At 44.2% G+C, this 18,432-nt stretch overlaps 1 protein-coding gene across 1 annotated transcript; it reads right to left on the minus strand.

Annotated features, from left to right (window-relative positions):
• Positions 1-2,207: 2,207 nt before the first annotated feature.
• ATP5F1A (ATP synthase F1 subunit alpha) lies at positions 2,208-15,333 on the minus strand. The gene is made up of 12 exons (XM_031658810.1): positions 15,157-15,333; positions 11,942-12,020; positions 9,606-9,775; positions 7,456-7,629; positions 7,198-7,364; positions 6,870-7,018; positions 6,089-6,240; positions 5,756-5,980; positions 5,134-5,241; positions 4,861-5,005; positions 2,565-2,715; positions 2,208-2,424 (listed from the first exon to the last, which is right to left on the minus strand). The coding sequence occupies exons 1-12, from the start codon at positions 15,214-15,216 to the stop codon at positions 2,343-2,345; spliced, it is 1,662 nt and encodes a 553-aa protein (XP_031514670.1). The 5' UTR covers positions 15,217-15,333; the 3' UTR covers positions 2,208-2,342.
• Between the last annotated feature and the right edge of the window lie 3,099 nt (positions 15,334-18,432).

An 18,432-nucleotide genomic window follows, 5' to 3' on the forward strand; every position in this document is an offset into this window, starting at 1 on the left:
CTGAAAAGGACTTATGAGTACTTTAAGGGCTCTCCCTTTCCTACCAAAGATATTGGAACCCATATATGTAAATATATTTTGACTTACTGGAGACAAAGTGATGGATAAAAATGAAGTTTCGGTATAGCAAATCTCCATCAACAAAATTAAATGGCAAGGGAGAGGGAACCCTAGGAAAAATATTTTAGAACATGACCATGCATGATCCCTACAGATAAAAGCCTTTATAAATCCGTCTGGCCAATATGGTGAAACCCTGTCTCTACTAAAAATACAAAAATTAGCAGTGCATGGTGGTGGGTGCCTGTAGTTTCAGCTTCTCGGGAGGCTGAGGCAGGAGAATTGCTTGAACCTGGGAGGCAGAGGTTGCAGTGAGCCGAGATCGGGCCACTGCACTCCAGCCTGGGTGACAGAGAGAGACTCCATCTCAAAATAAATTAAAAAAAAAAAAAGGTTAACACAGTAAGAATGAGCAAAGGCTATGAAAAATTAAAAGTAAATAAATAAATAAATCAGTAGGCCGGGCGTGATGGCTCACACCTGTAATCCCAGTACTTTGGAAGGCCAAGGCGGGCAGATCACAAAGTCAGGAGCTCAAGAGCAGCCTGGCCAACATGGTGAAACCGTCTCTACTAAAAATACAAAAAATTGCCGGGCGCAGTGGCTCAAGCCTGTAATCCCAGCATTTTGGGAGGCAGAGACAGGCGGATCACGAGGTCAGGAGATCGAGACCATCCTAACATGGGCTAACATGGTGAAACCCCGTCTCCACTAAAAAATACAAAAAACTAGCCGGGCGAGGTGGCGGGCGCCTGTAGTCCCAGCTACTCGGGAGGCTGAGGCAGGAGAATGTCATAAACCCAGGAGGCGGAGCTTGCAGTGAGCTGAGATCCGGCCACTGCACTCCAGCCTGGGCGACAGAGCGAGACTCCGTCTCAAAAAAAAAAAAAAAAAAAAAATTTAGCTGGGTGTATTGGCATGCGCCTATAATCCCAGAGACTCCAGAGGCTGAGGCAGGAGAATCACTTGAATCCGGGAGGTGGAAGTTGCAGTGAGCTGAGATCACGCCGCTGAGATCGCACCACTGCTCTCCAGCCTAGGCAACAGAGCTAGACTCTCTCAAAAACATAAATATATAAATCAGTTTAAAAAAAAAAAAAAAACCGCAGTAAGGATGAGCAAAGGTTATGAAAAGTTAGTAATAGAATAAATATAGTAGCTGTTAAAATATTAAAAGATGGTCGGGCGTGGTAGTTCACACCTGTAAATCCCAGCACTTTGGGAGACCAAGGCAGGAGGATCACTTGAGCCCAGGAGTTCATCATCAGCCAACATGGCAAGACCCTCTCTCTAGAAAAAATAGAAAAATTGGCTGGGTATGGTGGTATGTGCCTGTAACCCCAGCTACTCAGGAGGCTGAGGTAGAAGAATCGATTGAACCTAGGTGGCAGAAGCTGCAGTGAGCTGAGATCACACCACTGTACAGCCTGGGTGAGGGATGGAGACCCTGTCTCAAAACAAACAAGAGATACTGCCAAGTTTTCATAATCCTATGCATTCTATCTTCTCAGCTTTTGTTCCCAGCAGATTTTTTCGTTTCCCTGGGAATTTTAACTGTCGTATTATTTTCCTGCCTACAGTGCCTCTTTATGCAGGTACATCCTCTGGGCAGAGAAACCAGCTATGCTCTTCGGTATTATCAGCCTGCCACATACATCAAGTTTAGGAATTTTTCTTAAACACAAAGCATTCTAGAAACTTACAAAGAGCAGCTAGGTGTGGTGGCTCACACTTGTAATCCCAGCACTGTGGGAGGGCAAGGCAGGTGGATCACCTGAGGTCAGGAGTCCGAGACTGGCCTGGCCAACATGGTGAAACCCCGTCTCTACTAAAAATATTTAAAAACTAGCCAGGCATGGTGGCGGGCACCTGTAATCCCAGCTACTTGGGAGGCTGAGGCAGAACTGCTTGAACCCAGGAGATGGAAGTTGCAGTGGGCCGACAGGGTGCCAACTGTACTCCAGCCTTGGTGACAGAGACTCTGTTTCAAAAAAAAGAAAAAAGAAAAAAGAAACTTAAAGACCTCAGCCTTGAATTATCTAGCCCAGTTGACTGTACCAATATTCAAGTAAAATATATCAAGAAGCATGTTTACCAATTTCTCAATTTGATCTTGGTTTTAAAGAATAACAAATGACAGAAACAACTACACATTATGGAACCTTTATTTTTCACGTGATTTCTGTACATAAGGAGTATGAGAGTAACCCTTTTACAAATGGAACTAATTTACTAGAACAATGGCAAAATTGAACTGGTATTTGATGTGAATCCACAGGAGTTTAAGCTTCAAATCCAGCCAAGAACTTTGTTACAATCTCTTTCAGCTTTGCGTCTGATTCTTCTGAGATCTTTCCATCAGCCCTATTTGGAAATAAAAGCAGGTCATAAGTTCTGACCTGGACAAAATTTTAATGACTAGCCTAACTACAGATTTGAAAATAATTTTCACTTTGTATCTTAAACATAACTTTACAAAAACAGGCCAACAATTGCATTCATACCTGATAGTACCCAACAGGGCTTGGTGCTGGCTGATAACATGAGACAAGAAAGCATTCTCAAACTTTGTAATCTTGCTGGGCTCCAGTTTATCAAGATAGCCCCTTACACCCGCATAGATAACAGCCACTTGTTCTTCAATAGCCATGGGAGCTGGAAAGATACAAAAAGAATGCCAAGTGAGTTGCTCAAAGAAATGAATGCCATGTTACCAAAGTCAGGAAAACTTACTTTTTCTCCAATTCCTAACATGTCCCTGGAAATTATCTATTCTTCACAATCTCAGTGACCGAGAGCTCCACTTAATAATCCTTCCTCCCTCCCCCGACAGAAAACAGTTATTTCTTTTTTTTTTTTTTTTTTTGAGACGGAGTCTCGCTCTGTCGCCCAAGCTGGAATGCAGTGGCCGGATCTCAGCTCACTGCAAGCTCCGTCTCCCGGGTTTACGCCATTCTCCTCCCTCAGCCTCCCGAGTAGCTGGGACTACAGGCGCCCGCCACCTTGCCCGGCTAGTTTTTTGTATTTTTTAGTAGAGACGGGGTTTCACCGGGTTAGACAGGATGGTCTCGATCTGCTGACCTCGTGATCCGCCCGTCTCGGCCTCCCAAAGTGCTGGGATTACAGGCTTGAGCCACCGCGCCCGGCCAACAGTTATTTCTTATATTTTCAAGGCTTGAAGTATAATCTTTCAGTATAGTCCATAAGCACTGTTTATAATCTGACAGTATTAATACTGTTTTGGGTATAAATATTTTGCTGAAATCACTTGACAAAATAAAAACATATTAACTTTCTTTTAAATCTGCCAAATTACACATTCATATAGCCAAGTGGGGGAGGGGAATCTAACAGGCCTTAATTCCTGAAAGGCAGACATTATACTTCAGTTTTCCTGGTTGTGAAGCCCCTATCATTTACATTCAAATGACAATAAGAAATGTAGTTTGGGCCCGGTGCGGTAACACACCTGTAATCACAGCACTTTGGGAATCTGAGGTGGGTGGATCACTTAAGGTCAGGGGTTCGAGATCAGCCTGGCCAAAACAGTAGAGGTTTTACCATTTCTACTAAAAACATACTCCAGCCTGGGTGACAAAGGGAGACTCTGTATAAAAGGGAGGGAGGGAGGGGGGGAGTGAGGGGGGAGTGAGGGAGAGGGGAGTGAGGGGGGAGTGAGGGAGGGGGGAGGGAGTGGGGAGGGAGTGGGGAGGGAGGGGGGGAGTGAGTGAGTTAGTTTGGGGCTGGGAATGGTGGCTCACACCTGTAATACCAGTACTTTGGGAGGTGGGAAGATGGCATGAGGTCAGGAGTTCAAGACCAGCCTCGGCAACATAGTGAGACCTTGTCTCTAACAAAATATAAAAAAAATTAGCCAGACATGGTAGTGCATGCCTGTAGTCCTAGCTACTCAGGAAGCTAAGGCTGCAGGACTGCATGAGCCCAGGAGTTCAAGGCTGCAGTAAGCTATGATGGCACCAATGCACTCAACCCTGGGTGACACAGCAAGACACTGTCTCTGTTTAAAAAACAAGGCTGGGCGCGGTGGCTCACGCCTGTAATCCCAGCACTTTGGGAGGCCGAGGCGGACGGATCACGAGGTCAGGAGATTGAGACCATCCTGGCTAACATGGTGAAACCCCAACTCTACTAAAAATACAAAAAATTAGCTGGGCATGGTGGTGGACACCTGTAGTCCCAGCTACTCGGGAGGCTGAGGCAGGAGAATGGCATGAACCCGGGAGGCGGAGTTTGCAGTGAGCAGAGACCGTGCCACTGTACTCCAGCTTGGGCGACACAGCAAGACTCCGTCTCAAAAAAAAAAAAAAAAAAAAATACAGGGCCGCGCACGGTGGCTCACGCCTGTAATCCCAGCACTTTGGGAGGCTGAGACAGGGTAGATTGCCTGAGGTCAGGAATTCAAGACCAGCCTGGCCAACATGGTAAAACCCCGTCTCTACTAAAAATGCAAAAATTAGCCAGGCGTGGTGGCTCATGCCTGTAATCCGAGCTACTTGGGAGGCTGAGGCAGGAGAATCACATGAATCCGGGAGGTGGAGGCTGCAGTGAGCCAAGGTCACACCATTGCATTCCAGCCTGGGCCACAAGAATGAAACTTCGCCTCAAAAAAAAAAAATCAAAAATCAAAGAACAAATGTAGTTTAAGTAAAAGTGCCTTTGATGAAAGATAACAGATAACACCACATAGTACAGGCTGTGATATGTGATGTAGCTCTGTGGGCCTGGGAAGACCTTGATACACAATAGGAACCTGACCAAACGAAGAAAACAACAACTCACAATACTGTCCTTGCTTCAGCAACTCAGTTAGACGCACACCACGACTCAAAAGCTGTTGAGTGGCAGCATCGAGGTCAGAACCAAACTGGGCAAAAGCAGCAACCTCACGATACTGAGCCAATTCCAGCTTCATGGTACCTGCCACCTGAAATACAGAAATTACTGTACTGTAACTCAGTGACACAGAGCACTATACAAATATAGTTAATATATGAACACTTTAAGATGCTAATCTAATGATAGCCCCCTTCCTGCCAAGTGAGGCAAAATTACCTGCTTCATAGCCCTGGTTTGGGCAGCAGATCCGACACGAGACACAGACAGACCAACGTTAATGGCAGGGCGGATACCTTTGTAGAACAATTCTGTTTCCAAGAAGATCTATAAGGTAAAGAAATACGCATGCTAGCAAGCTTAAAGAAAGAAATCAGCTATCTTCAAATCTGTCATTATGCCAAAAAGCTGAAACTCAAAACCTAACAATGCAAAGCGTCAGTCCCCCAATCTTTCATGACCTGAACAGACCTGCATGTTTTATTGCTGCAATTAGGAGACGTGCATGAGATGAGAAAAAAACATAATAGTCAACATCTTTATACTGAAATATATACAAATGAAGAGATATAATTTCTATTTGATTCAAAATTATCTAATAGGGAGAACAGTAGTGGTTAAAAATGAAACAAGAATGAAACACACTACTCTATGAAATAACTGGGTGACAGATACGTTGGGTTTCACCATGCCATTCTGCTAACTTTTCTATGTATTTGAAATGTTCCACAATAAAAAGTAAAATGCATTTAGCAAATCAGTTAATATACCATTAGTCTAAACCAATGCCTTAGAATTATCCAAATCTTTTTTTACATTTATTTTAATCATAATATAATACCTGTCCGTCAGTGATGGAAATGACATTCGTTGGAATGTAAGCAGACACATCACCAGCCTGTGTTTCTATGACTGGCAAAGCAGTCAAGGAGCCACCACCAAAAGCATCGTTCATTTTGGCTGCTCTCTCCAGCAACCGGGAGTGTAGGTAGAACACATCACCAGGATAGGCCTCACGACCAGGAGGACGGCGCAGCAACAGAGACATCTGACGGTAAGCAACAGCCTATGGTACAAAATAGGTTTGTGAAGTTGACCTATTAAATAGAAGTTGCATATGTGAACTTTCACTGCAGTACAAATAAGTAGATTCTAAAAATATATTTCCTTTGACCTGTTTGGATAAGTCGTCATAGATGATCAAAGCATGTTTGCCATTGTCTCTAAAATACTCTCCCATGGAACAGCCAGAGTAAGGAGCCAGGTACTGAAGTGGGGCAGCATCCGAGGCTGTAGCTGACACCACAATGGTGTACTTCATGGCATCTGCGGAGAAAATACATTTTATGTTTTACAATGTTATCAATATTGTGATTTTAAATTGGAGGCTACTATAAAAATTACCCAAGTGCCAGAAGTATTTACTATTAAGAGTTAATCAGGCTGGGCGCGGTGGCTCACGCTTGTAATCCCAGCACTTTGGGAGGCCAAGGTGGGTGATCATCTGAGGTCAAGAGTTCGAGACCAGCCTGACCAATATGAGGAAACTCCGTCTCCACTAAAATTACAAAAGTTAGCCGGGCGTGGTGGCATGCGCCTGTAATCCCAGCTACTCGGGAGGCTGAGACAGGAGAATCACTTGAACCCGGGAGGCAGAGGTTGCGGTGACCTGAGATCGTGCCATCGCACTCCAGTCTGGGCAACAAGAGTGAAACTCTGTCTCAAACAAACAAACAAAAAAGAGTTAATTAGAATCAAACAGCTTCCACTTTAAAGAAACCAACAAAACCTTTAAATGTATTAGTGTTTTATATTATTTTACTTACTGATTTGTATTTAAAAGTTCAGCTCATTAGGGAATAATTAAAATATGTCTTCATTAAGGAGAAGCTATTCTACAATTAGCAGTAATAGGACTTGAGATAATAGCAACGGGACTAAATTTCTTTTACTACCTGCATCTGTAAGTCTCTTCACCAACTGGGCAACAGTGGATCTCTTTTGACCAATAGCAACATAGATACAGTACAGCTTCTTCTTTTCATCAGATCCATCATTGAAACGTTTCTGGTTAATGATTGTGTCAATAGCAATTGAGGTTTTCCTTTAAAAAGATAAAGTAAACATAAATCTTCCTAAACTTAAAAGGTAAAATTTTACTACTATTAATCCTCATATTACATTCTAATGTCCCCATTACCATTTACCATTCCAAGACTAAAATGTAATCCTTCCATTGAGCAAATTTTAGTTAGCACTTTTAATATGCTTTTGAGTCTTTACCCAGTCTGTCGGTCACCAATAATCAGCTCACGCTGACCACGACCAATTGGCACCAAGCTATCCACAGCCTTAATGCCAGTCTGCATTGGTTCCCGCACTGAAATTCGAGGAATGATACCGGGGGCTTTCAGACCAACTCGCCTACGGGTCTTGGAACCAATTGGACCCTGTTAAAAAAATGAAAAGAAAAACCCTAAGCATAATCAGTTCTGATGTTTGTTAAAAGCTGCAACTATATCTAATCAACATTAAACCTACCTTTCCATCAATAGCATTACCAAGAGCATCAACTACACGACCCAACAGCTCCTCACCAACTGGAACGTCCACAATGGCTCCTGTCCTCTTCACTATATCTCCTTCCTTAATCAGTTTATCATTTCCAAACACGACAACACCAACATTGTCAGGTTCCAAGTTCAAGGACATACCCTGCACAAAAGACACAACTGAACATCAACGAAGCTGAATGGGCACTCCTCCTCATACACCAATACTACCCAAGAAAATAGCTGGGGGGGGAAGCAGTATTGTCCTTTTCACCTGGTTTATTCTTTAGTACTTTTCCAACTAAATAACCCTCTCTGATTAAGACTTTTAAAATAGCAACATATTCCCTTGAATAATCTTAGGACAGCACATTGATAAGCCTAATATGCTATCATATCCTCAAATAACTGCTACAGAAGCAAAGAAATTGGACAGGTTAATAAGCTTTTTCCACTGCATTTTCTCTGGCAATGACTCTTGGGCTGGGTGATCAGTATGAAATAAAGTGATGGAAATCTTAAGACAAATGTGATTATCATCTTTTTTATGTGTGAGAAGCTCCATAAACAGTTTCAAAAATTAACTAATCAAAACCTGTACTCTTTGGGTTAGTAGAAAGTGAAATTAAAAGCTACCTAACTGAAACCAATCAAATACAAATTTTTCATAACCTAACAGCACCAAATCACCTCTCATCATTATAACTATATTTTAGATCCTTAAATCATGTCTGAAGCAAAAAGGCTATTCCAGGAATAGTCTGGTCAGTAATGAAAACTCTGGAGAAGTACTTGGAGTATCATGGAATATCATTACAGGTCCAAAAACTGTAATCTACATCTCTGATGTTCAATACAGCATCCACTAACCACATGTGGCTATTTAAATTTGTCAAATTTAAAAGATGAAAAATTCAATTCCTGTCACACTAGACATATTTTACATGATTAATAGTGATAGTAGGTACCATATTAAACAGATGTATTCTCATCACTGCAGAATACTATGTATGTCCAATACTATTGGACAGTATTGTTCTAAACACTTGGATTTTTTTTTTTTTTTTTTTTTTTGAGACGGAGTCTCGCTCTGTCGCCCAGGCTGGAGTGCAGTGGCCGGATCTCAGCTCACTACAAGCTCCGCCTCCCGGGTTCCCGCCATTCTCCTGCCTCAGCCTCCCGAGTAGCTGGGACTACAGGCGCCCGCCACCTCGCCCGGCTAGTTTTTTGTATTTTTTAGTAGAGACGGGGTTTCACCGTGTTAGCCAGGATGGTCTTGATCTCCTGACCTCGTGATCCGCCCGTCTCCGCCTCCCAAAGTGCTGGGATTACAGGCTTGAGCCACCGCGCCCGGCCGACACTTGGATTTTAAAAGCTAAAAGGGGAACTCGGAATTAATTTGTTTCGACTTCACCTTTCAAAGATAAATACTGTATACTGAAGATGTTAAACTGGCCAATGTCTTACAGCTCATGATAACTTTGGGCTCTGTAATTAAGTCTTCCACATCAAGTGGCTCTTTTTCCATAGTAGACATTAGCAAGAGTATCAAGACTATCTTTTCCCATATCTGTGTGTCTACTAGACAGTTCTACTCTCTAGTTTATCCAGATGTCATCCTCTGCTTTCCCTAACTCCTACAACTTATGTCTCATACCACTGACAGATGAGACTCAACCCAACAGAAAGTAGACTTACATCATTAGAGAGCTTCTGATAGCTACACCAAAACTCGCCTTTGAACAATAGGTCTACTCACTAGAAATACAAAGTCACGGACTTCCAACTTTCCACCAGAAAAATTCTGTTGAAGTTATCAAATGCTTTGCTTTTGTATAAAATAATCTTAACAGCAAGAAAGAACAGACTTGAACTTCTTGGATTTGCAGTTAAAGTTTACTCAATTTTATATTTTGGAGCCAGTGGCTATAAGTTATGTATAAATCAGTCCCTAGAGTAAAAAAACAACCTGGCAAATTCAAACCCTTAAGTTTATTCTCTTTACGATATATGATAATAACAAGAAAAAAAATCTGAGGCACATTGAGACAAAGTTTTTAAAAAATCTGACACAATCTCTGATTCACTAAATGAATAACTGAGGAGACTTAGATACCAAAATCTTATTTTATAATTTACCTTTAAGCCTGAAGAAAACTCTACCATTTCTTCTGCCTGAACATTCCTCAGCCCATGTACGCGGGCAATACCATCACCAATACTTAAGACACGCCCAGTTTCTTCAAGGTCAACAGAGATATCAGCTCCAAGAATACGCTCTTCAAGAATAGAGGACATCTCAGCAGTCCCTATGGAAGACAATTCAATTCAATTCAATTACAAAAATTATCTGGGCCAGGCGCGGTGGCTCACACCTGTAATCCCAGCACTTTGGGAGGCCGAGGCGGGCGGATCACCTGGTCAATCTCAAAAAAACAAAAATAAAAAATAAAAACCAACTGTGTGTCTTTAACACTTTAACAAAGTGTGTCTTTCTCTTTCAAGGCACACAGGGTAGTATAGGTGGTATTCTTCATCTTAGCATATAGGGGTCAGGTGCAGTTGCTCACGCCAGTAATACCAGCGCTTTGGGAGGCAGGCGGACCACTTGAGGCCAAGAGTTCCAGACCAGCCTGGCCAACATACCGAAATTCCATCTCTACTTAAAAAAAAAAAAAAAATTAGCCAGCTGTGGTGGTGCATGCTTGTTAATACCAGCTACTCGCGAGGCTGAGGCAGGAGAGAATCACTTGAACTCAGGAGGCGGCGGTTCCAGTGAACCAAGACTACGCCACTGCACTCCAGTCTGGGTAACAGAGCAAAACTCTGTCTCAAAACAAAACAAACAAACAAAAATATCCCAGCACTTTGGGAGGCCAAGGTGGGCAGATCACCTGAGGTCAGGGCTTTGAGACCAGCCAGGCCAACATGGTGAAACTCTCTACTAAAAATACAAAAATTAGCCGGGTGTGCTAGTGCGCGCCTGTAATCCCCGCCACTAGGGAGGCTGAAGCAGGAGAATCACTTGAACCAGGGAGGTGGAGGTTGCAGTGAGCCAAGATCCCACAACTGCACTCCAGCCTGGGCAACAGAGTCTCAAAAAAAAAAAAAAAAAGGCCAGGCACGGTGCCTCACACCTGTAATCACACCACTTTGGAAGGCCAAGGCAGGCGGATCACCTGAAGTCAGGAGTTCGAGACCAGCCTGGCCAACATGGTGAAACTCCGTCTCTACCAAAAATACAAAAATTAGCGGAGTGTGGTGGCGGGCACCTATAATCCCAGCTACTCAGGAGGCTGAGGCAGGAGAATCACTCCAACCTGGGAGGCAGAGGTTACAGTGAGCCCAGATAGTGCCAATGCACTCCAGCCTGGACAACAAGAGCAAAACTCCATCTCAAAAAAAAAAAAAAAAAAGAAAAACATATATATGCTGAGTGTGTGGGGGTGTGTGTACACATACACGTATACATACACACACTCACACATACATATTTAACCTTTATTTTGAAAGTCCATATCCTCATCTCCAAAGAAATTCCCCAACCTATAATGTCTTCCTATGCTCACCTCCCCATTTCCCTACCACATCTGTAATGTGCAAGTTCACAGATTGCCAAATACCTAGCAGCTACTGCCTTTGAAAAATAAAACCTATCATTAAGAACTTACATGTTTTCTGGCACAAGTATACATATGTAATAAACCTGCACATTATGCACATGTACCCTAGAACTTAAAGTATAATAAAAAAAAATAATAACAACAAAAAAAGAACTTACATGTTTTCTAACGCTTTTTCAAAGAGGAAAAAAGAAGTCTTTCACAGGTCAGAAAGATTCCATTACCTAGTATATGGTCCTTCCGTTTCTACCCAAGGGCCATTATCAGAACAAAGAAGCTGTACTAACATCAAAAGAAAAACATGTAACTGTAGTTCATTTGATTATAACAAGAGAACCACAACAGGGCTAAATGGCACATAATGGTTTAAGAACCTGAGAGTGTATACAAACTAAAGAAAAAACTAACAAATGAAAAACAACCCACAACAGTTACATGATAGGCCGGGCGCGGTGGCTCAAGCCTGTAATCCCAGCACTTTGGGAGGCCGAGACGGGCGGATCACGAGGTCAGGAGATCGAGACCATCCTGGCTAACACGGTGAAACCCCGCCTCTACTAAAAAATACAAAAAACTAGCCGGGCGAGGTGGCGGGCGCCTGTAGTCCCAGCTACTCGGGAGGCTGAGGCAGGAGAATGGCGTAAACCCAGGAGGCGGAGCTTGCAGTGAGCTGAGATCCAGCCACTGCACTCCAGCCTGGGCGACAGAGCAAGACTCCATCTCAAAAAAAACACCAACAAAAACACAAACAACCCCCCCTCACATGATGTATGTAATTTTGATCTTCATCTAGTGTGATAATTTGTATCTTCATCTAGTAAGTGCAGTGTAGACTGAGAAATAGTGACTTACCAGTCTTCTGAAGATGAGTGTTAGAGGCATGGAGGTTCCTTGCAGCAATGAAAGATGAACCCAAAGCATTTCTGGAGACCTAGTGCAAAAGTATTCTTAAAAATTTGAATTTTAACAGAGCCTTTATAAAACTGACAAGCTTAAACAAATGCCAGCTTAGTATGATCAAAGTACTGGTGAAAATACTTATTATATATAAAGCATTTTGTTTAAAATGTTAAATGAAATAAAGTACCTTTTGATATATGTGAAAACCTTTTATACAGCTCCTAGTACACAGTAAACACTCACATATTTTTAAAATGCAGTCTGTATTTTATCACTACTTTTTTGAGACGACTCACTGCATCCTCCACCTCCTGGGCTCAAGCAATTCTCCTGCCTCAGCCTCCCGAGCATCTGGGATTACAGGGGTGCGCCACCACCACCCGTTCAACTTTTTATATTTTTGGTAGAGATGGGGTTTCACCATGCTGGCCAGGCTGGTCTCCAACTCCTGACCTCCAGTGATCCACCCGCCTCAGCCTCCCAAAGTGCTGGGATTACAGGCGTGAGCCACCCCCGACTTATTTTTATTTTTTGGGACAGGGTCTCACTCTGTCACCCAGGCTGGAGTGCAATGGTGCAATCACGGCTCACTACAGCCTTGACTTCCTGGGCTCAAGTGATCCCACCTCAGCCTTCCCAGTAGGTGGGACCACAGGAGTACACCACCTGGCCAGGCTAATTTTTCTATTTATTTTTTTTTGTAGAGACAGGATTTCACTGTGTTGCCCAGACTGTACAATAAATATATATATATAAAATATATAAATATATAATATATAGATTTAAAATACATATATATATAGTATAAATATATATAAAAATGCATAAATATATAAAATATATAGATATAAAATACATAAATATACATAGTATACATAAATATATAAAAATACATATATATACACAAATATATATATTATATATATAAATACACACACACGCACACACATATATACACATACACATAATCTTTTTCCCCCCCAGACGGAGTCTCACTCTGTCACTCAAGCTGGAGTGCAGTGGCAAGATCTCTGCTCACTGCAACCTCCACCTCCCAGGTTCAAGTGATTCTCGTGCCTCAAGCCTCCTGAGTAGCTGGGACTACCAGTGACCACCACCACGCCCCGTTAATTTTTGTATTTTTAGTAGAGACAGGGTTTCGCCAGGTTGGCCAGGCTGATCTCAAACTCCTGACCTCAGGTGATCCACCCACCTTGGCCTACCAAAGTGCTGGAATTACAGGCCTGAGCCACCGCGCCTGGCCTTGCAGTATTTTAAAAAGCAACTGTTGGCAGGGCGCGGTGGCTCACGCCTGTAATCCCAGCACTTTGGGAGGCCACCAAGGCGAGTGGATCACCTAAGGTTGGGAGTTCGAGACCAGCCTGACCAACATGGAGAAATTCCGTCTCTACTAGAAATACAAAATTAGGTGGGCGTGGTGACACATGCCTGCAATCCCAGCCACTCGGGAGGCTGAGGCAGGAGAATCGCTTGAACCTAAGAGGCGGAGGTTGCAGTGAGCCGAGATCGCGAGATGTCCCAGCCTGGGCCACAAGAGGAAAACTCCGTCTCAAAAAAAAAAGCAACTGTTAACAAAACCTAAGTGTCTTTCCCTTTAAAGGTACCCAATTTTTATTATTTTGACTTAAGATGTCAATGTATTTCCAATTTTACTTAAAAAAAAAAACAAAAAACTCAACAACAAGCGACCAGGCACGATGGCTCACGCCTGTAATCCCAGCACTTTAGAAGGCCGAGGCAGGCGGATCACCTGAGGTAAGGAGTTCGAGACCAGCCTGGCCAACATGGTGAAACCCCGTCTCTACGAAAAAATACAAAAAGTAGCAGGGCATGACGGTGGGTGCCTGCAATTCCAGCTACTCGGGAGGCTGAGGCGAGAGAATCGCCTGAACCCGGGAGGCGCGGGTTGCAGTGAGCCAAGATCACGCCATTGCACTGCAGCCTGGGTGACTGAGCGACACTCCGTCTCAAAAAAAAAAAAAAAAAAAAAAGCAAACAAAAACCTAATAAACGCTAGAGTTAGATTAGAAACTAAGAGTTATGGGATGTGGACTTATTTTACTCTCTCAACAAATCCTGCAGCCACCTGGAACTTCCTTTTGTTTCTTTCCTTCAAGTTTTAAGGCTGCGACTGGTTACTGTCAATTCTGAAGCTACCACCTTCCATAGGAGCCAGATGAAAACCGTTAAAAATGCTTTTTTGTTAACAGAAAACCATGATGCTACCAGCAGTTGTTAAGGCAGCAAAACAGCCAACATGTTTATTTCAACTTTCAAATTCAGATTACTTTTAAAACAAAAAAAAAGTGTCAGCGTCAATGCGTTTACACTGAAATGTTAATTTCAAGGGAAACAACCAAGGGCATTAACTCTTACAGCCATTTTCCAACCTTGTTCTCTTTTACTTGAATTCTCAATCACTAAAAATTACTCAAAACCAGGTGGAAAACTCTAGGACAAATTATTTAAACACGTTCAAGTGCCACAAAGCACACTCTCTTGCCGGAGAGACAATTTAGAAACCAGCTTCACTGCTGCCACAGTGCTGGCCACATGAAATGGTTCTTTGCACCTGCACGATGTTTTCACGGTCGTTTCGTATTCAGCACTAAGAGAAAGCCTACTTAAGTATTCCAAACACCACCTCCATTTACTCCTTTCCTCTAAACTGAGCTCCACGCAGAGGTGAAATGCTGCTGACCTTCACACAATGTCAGACTTCCATGACTAGCTTCAGCAAGAGCTGACAGCAGTTTCCTGACCTTCAGCAGGACGCGACCCTAAGAATCCGCCGAGGAACCTCACCGATTCGGAAAAGGCCTCGGAGAGCTAGCGCCCAAGCCCTGACCTTCACCCAAGACCCTACTTCTCGGGCCGCTCTCAGTCGAAGACAGGAATCTTGAGGCCTTCTATCTGGACACCGTCGAGTTCACTGTCTGCCCTGTACCATTCTGCCTCACTCTGCGCAGGCAGCGAGCAAAAGGGGACCTCTGTTGCCCGCTCTGCACAGCCCCAAAGCCACGGGTGCAAGATGGCGGCATCCGCCACAGCCCCTCGCCCTCCTGCAGAAAGAGCGCCCGAGCCGGCGCACCACCACCCTGCAGCCCCGCCCGGCCGCCTCCACCATGCCGGCCCTCGGTGCTCACCAGTCCGGCCCGCCGAGGGAGGGCGCGGACCACGGCCGCAGCAACGCGTACGGACAGCATCTTTGCAGTTTCTCCGCAGGCGTTACCTCTGCAGCCGCAGCCTCCGGACTGACTGGGACAAAATGGCCGAGCCGCAAAGAAGGTCAAGACAGCCGGCCCACCTGACCCGGAAGTACTGCCCCTCGCGTTCACCACCGCTCTCCCCCGCCCCCCGGGGCCACTCTGCATTTTTTGGCAGGTTACTTATTTTTTAAGTAACATTTTTAAGTTTAAACCTCAAAATGAATGATTAGATATATTCCAGCTTTGTTCTGGCATTCGTTATACATTTATTTTTGTCTTTTGGGTCGACCTTGTGGTTGCCCCAGGTGACCACGTGGGTAGCGGAACCTGCTAAGCAGCAGTTCCCAGGCCCCATCCGGTGCTAGATGATGAGGGCCTCACCCCGTCTGGGGCCCGGCAGTCTTGAGGACCAGGGCCTTTAATAGTGTCGGTAGTGTTAGACCGCGGTTTAGCACGAGTAGCAACAGTGAACAGCTAAACCCCGGGACTGGCCACCAGCAGGGCGTCTCCCACAGAGCCCTTTAATCTGCAGGTCGCTAGCCCCACCTCAGACCCTCTGAGTAGAAAATTTGGGGCAATCTTTATTTTTAACAAACACCTGCACTGTTCCAGGTGATCCGATCTGCACTCAGGTTAAAGATTCCCAGCTTTTTTAGATTCATTCTAAAAGAATCCTGTCAGTGAATTAGAGCAAACTGTTTAAAAATCCTAATAACTGGGGGAGGGAGAGCATCAAGATAAACAGCTAATACATGCGGAGCTTAATACCTAGGTGATGGGATGATAGGTGCAGGAAACCACCATGGCACACGTTTACCTATGTAACAAATCTGCACGTCCTGCACATGTATCCCAGAACTTAAAAAAAAAAAAAAAATCACAAGGAGGCCTAGTACAGCGATTGCCAGTCCTACTGAGAATTGTCCAGAATCAGAAGTCTTACACCAGGACAGGACAAGGACTCACTTTTTCCTCTGCCAACATCTAGTTTCATGCCATTGGGAACTCTACTTCTTCATTTGGACTAAAAGGGAGATGATGAAAAAATGCTTTCTATGCTTACCCCGATGGGCTTTTTTTTTTCTGCACATAATTACTATACTGAGATTGTTGTGATATATGCAGGATTTGTGTGTATGTGTGATGCTGGTTATGTCATAGTGGAGACTTATTAACGTTGCCTTCACTTTTCTATTTTTTCATTTATTTTATTTTATTTAAGATGGGCTCTCACTCCGTTGCCCAGGATAGAGTGCAGTGGGTTTATCACCATTCATTGCAGCCTCGAACTCCTGGGCTCAAGCAGTCCTCCGACCTCAGCCTTCCAAGTAGCTGGGACCACAGCGGTGCACCACCACACCTGGCTAATTTTTTTGTAAAGCCAGCAGGGGGTGGGGGTGTCTCACTATGTTGCCCAGGCTGGTCTCAAACTCCTGGCTTCAAGTGATCCTCCCTCCTCAGTTTCCCAAAGTGCTGGGATTACAGGCGTGAGCCACCACGCCTGGTCCACTTTTCACTGTTTGGAGAAGCATTTTCAGCTCCATCCCCCAAATCCTGGCTTACACCTAAAACCTGAATTTGGGTGAGGCAAATGAATATCCGGGCTACGAGGGTCATCTCCTGAAACATGGCTTGTAAGCATGTAATTGGCCATCCTTTTCTCTAGCATTCTACTAACTTTTCAAGGTGAGCCATGGGGAAATAGAGCAACAATTCTCCTGGGAATCAGGGGTAGAAAAAGGCTGTCCAAGTTGGGTGCAGTGGCTCACACCTGTAATTCCAGCACTTTGGGAGGCCAAGGTGGGTGGATCACCTGAGGTCAGGGCTTTGAGACCAGCCTGGCCAACATGGTGAAACCCCATCTCTACTGAAAATAGAAAAATTAGTCAGGTGTGGAGGTGGGCACACTGTAATCCCAGCTACTGGGGAGGCTGAGGCAGGAGAATTACTTGAACCCAGGAGGCAGAGGTTGCAGTGAGCCAAGATCGCACCACTGTCCTCCAGCCTGGGCAATAAGAGTGAAACTCCATCTTAAAAAAAAAAGAAAGAAAGAAAAAGGCTATCCAAGTAAAATAAAATACAGAGACGAATGCTCCAAATTTAAAATATTTAGGAAGCAATAATTGCCATTCAGGGCATACACACAAACAGGGTGGTCTTTGGTATGTCAGAAGAACAAAGAGATGGTTAGAGGTTTTATTTTTGCAAAAGAGAAATGTAGCCAGAAACAGTGGCTCATGCCTGTAATCCCAACACGTTGGGAAGCGAAGATGAGTGGTTCACTTGAGCCCAGAAGTTTGGGGCTGCAGTGAGCTGTGATCACACCAGTACACTCCAGCCTGGGCAACAAAGCAAGACCCTATATCAAAACAAAAAACAAAAAAAGAGAACTGTTGCATATTGCTCTTTAAGAAAGTTCATTGTCACTAGTAAGGTTTTGGGGAGCTGGCAAGTTTTGATTGGCAAGTGATGGCAACTAGGTAAAATGATTCTTAGAGTCACTGCAGGTTGTTTTAGCAGTTAATTAGATAAAACTGGTTTAGGTTACAGCAGGCAGTTTCAGCAGTCAGGCTTGCAGATAATTACATTTTTGGAGCAATGTTATGTGCCCTGAGTACTTTTTTTCCCTTACCTCTCGAAACTGTTTTAGTTGGGGATGACAAGAATGACCCAATCAACTTTCACAAGCTAACAGGAAAAAATATAGTTTATAAAAACAACAAGGCTGGGCGTGGTGGCTCACACGTTATCCTAGCATGTTGGGAGGCCGAGGCGGGCAGATCGCCTGAGGTCAGGAGTTCAAGACCAGCCTGGCCAACATGGCAAAACCCCGTCTCTGCTGCAAATTCAAAAATTAGCTGGGGGTGGTGGCGCACGCTTGTAACCCCAGCTACTTGGGAGGCTGAGGAAGGAGAATCGCTTGAACCCGGGAGGTGGAGGTTGCGGTGAGCCAGGTGGAGGTTGCAGTGAGCCGAGATTGCGTCATTGCACTTCAGCATGCACGATGGGAGTGAGACTCCATCTCAAGACGACAACAACAACAACAACATTAGCCAGCATGGTGGCTCACACCTGTAATCCCAGCACTTTGGGAGGCTGAGGCAGGTTGATCACTTGAAGTCAGGAGTTCAAGACCAGTCTGGTCAACATAGCGAGATCCCCACACCCCCTGCCCTGTCTTTACTAAAAATACAAACATTAGCTGGGCATGGT

Source organism: Papio anubis, chromosome 19 (assembly GCF_008728515.1).
Source record: "Papio anubis isolate 15944 chromosome 19, Panubis1.0, whole genome shotgun sequence".
NCBI lineage: Eukaryota > Metazoa > Chordata > Mammalia > Primates > Cercopithecidae > Papio > Papio anubis.

Excerpts from the sequence above, each read along its gene's own strand:
- ATP5F1A (XM_031658810.1), bottom strand. The coding sequence starts at position 15,216 with ATGCTGTCCGTACGCGTTGCTGCGGCCGTGGTCCGCGCCCTCCCTCGG. Across the intron at positions 7,365-7,455 it reads GTAATGCTATTGATGGAAAG|GGTCCAATTGGTTCCAAGAC; the intron begins GTAGGTTTAATG and ends TTTTTTTAACAG. Across the intron at positions 7,019-7,197 it reads ATTGGTGACCGACAGACTGG|GAAAACCTCAATTGCTATTG; the intron begins GTAAAGACTCAA and ends ATCTTTTTAAAG.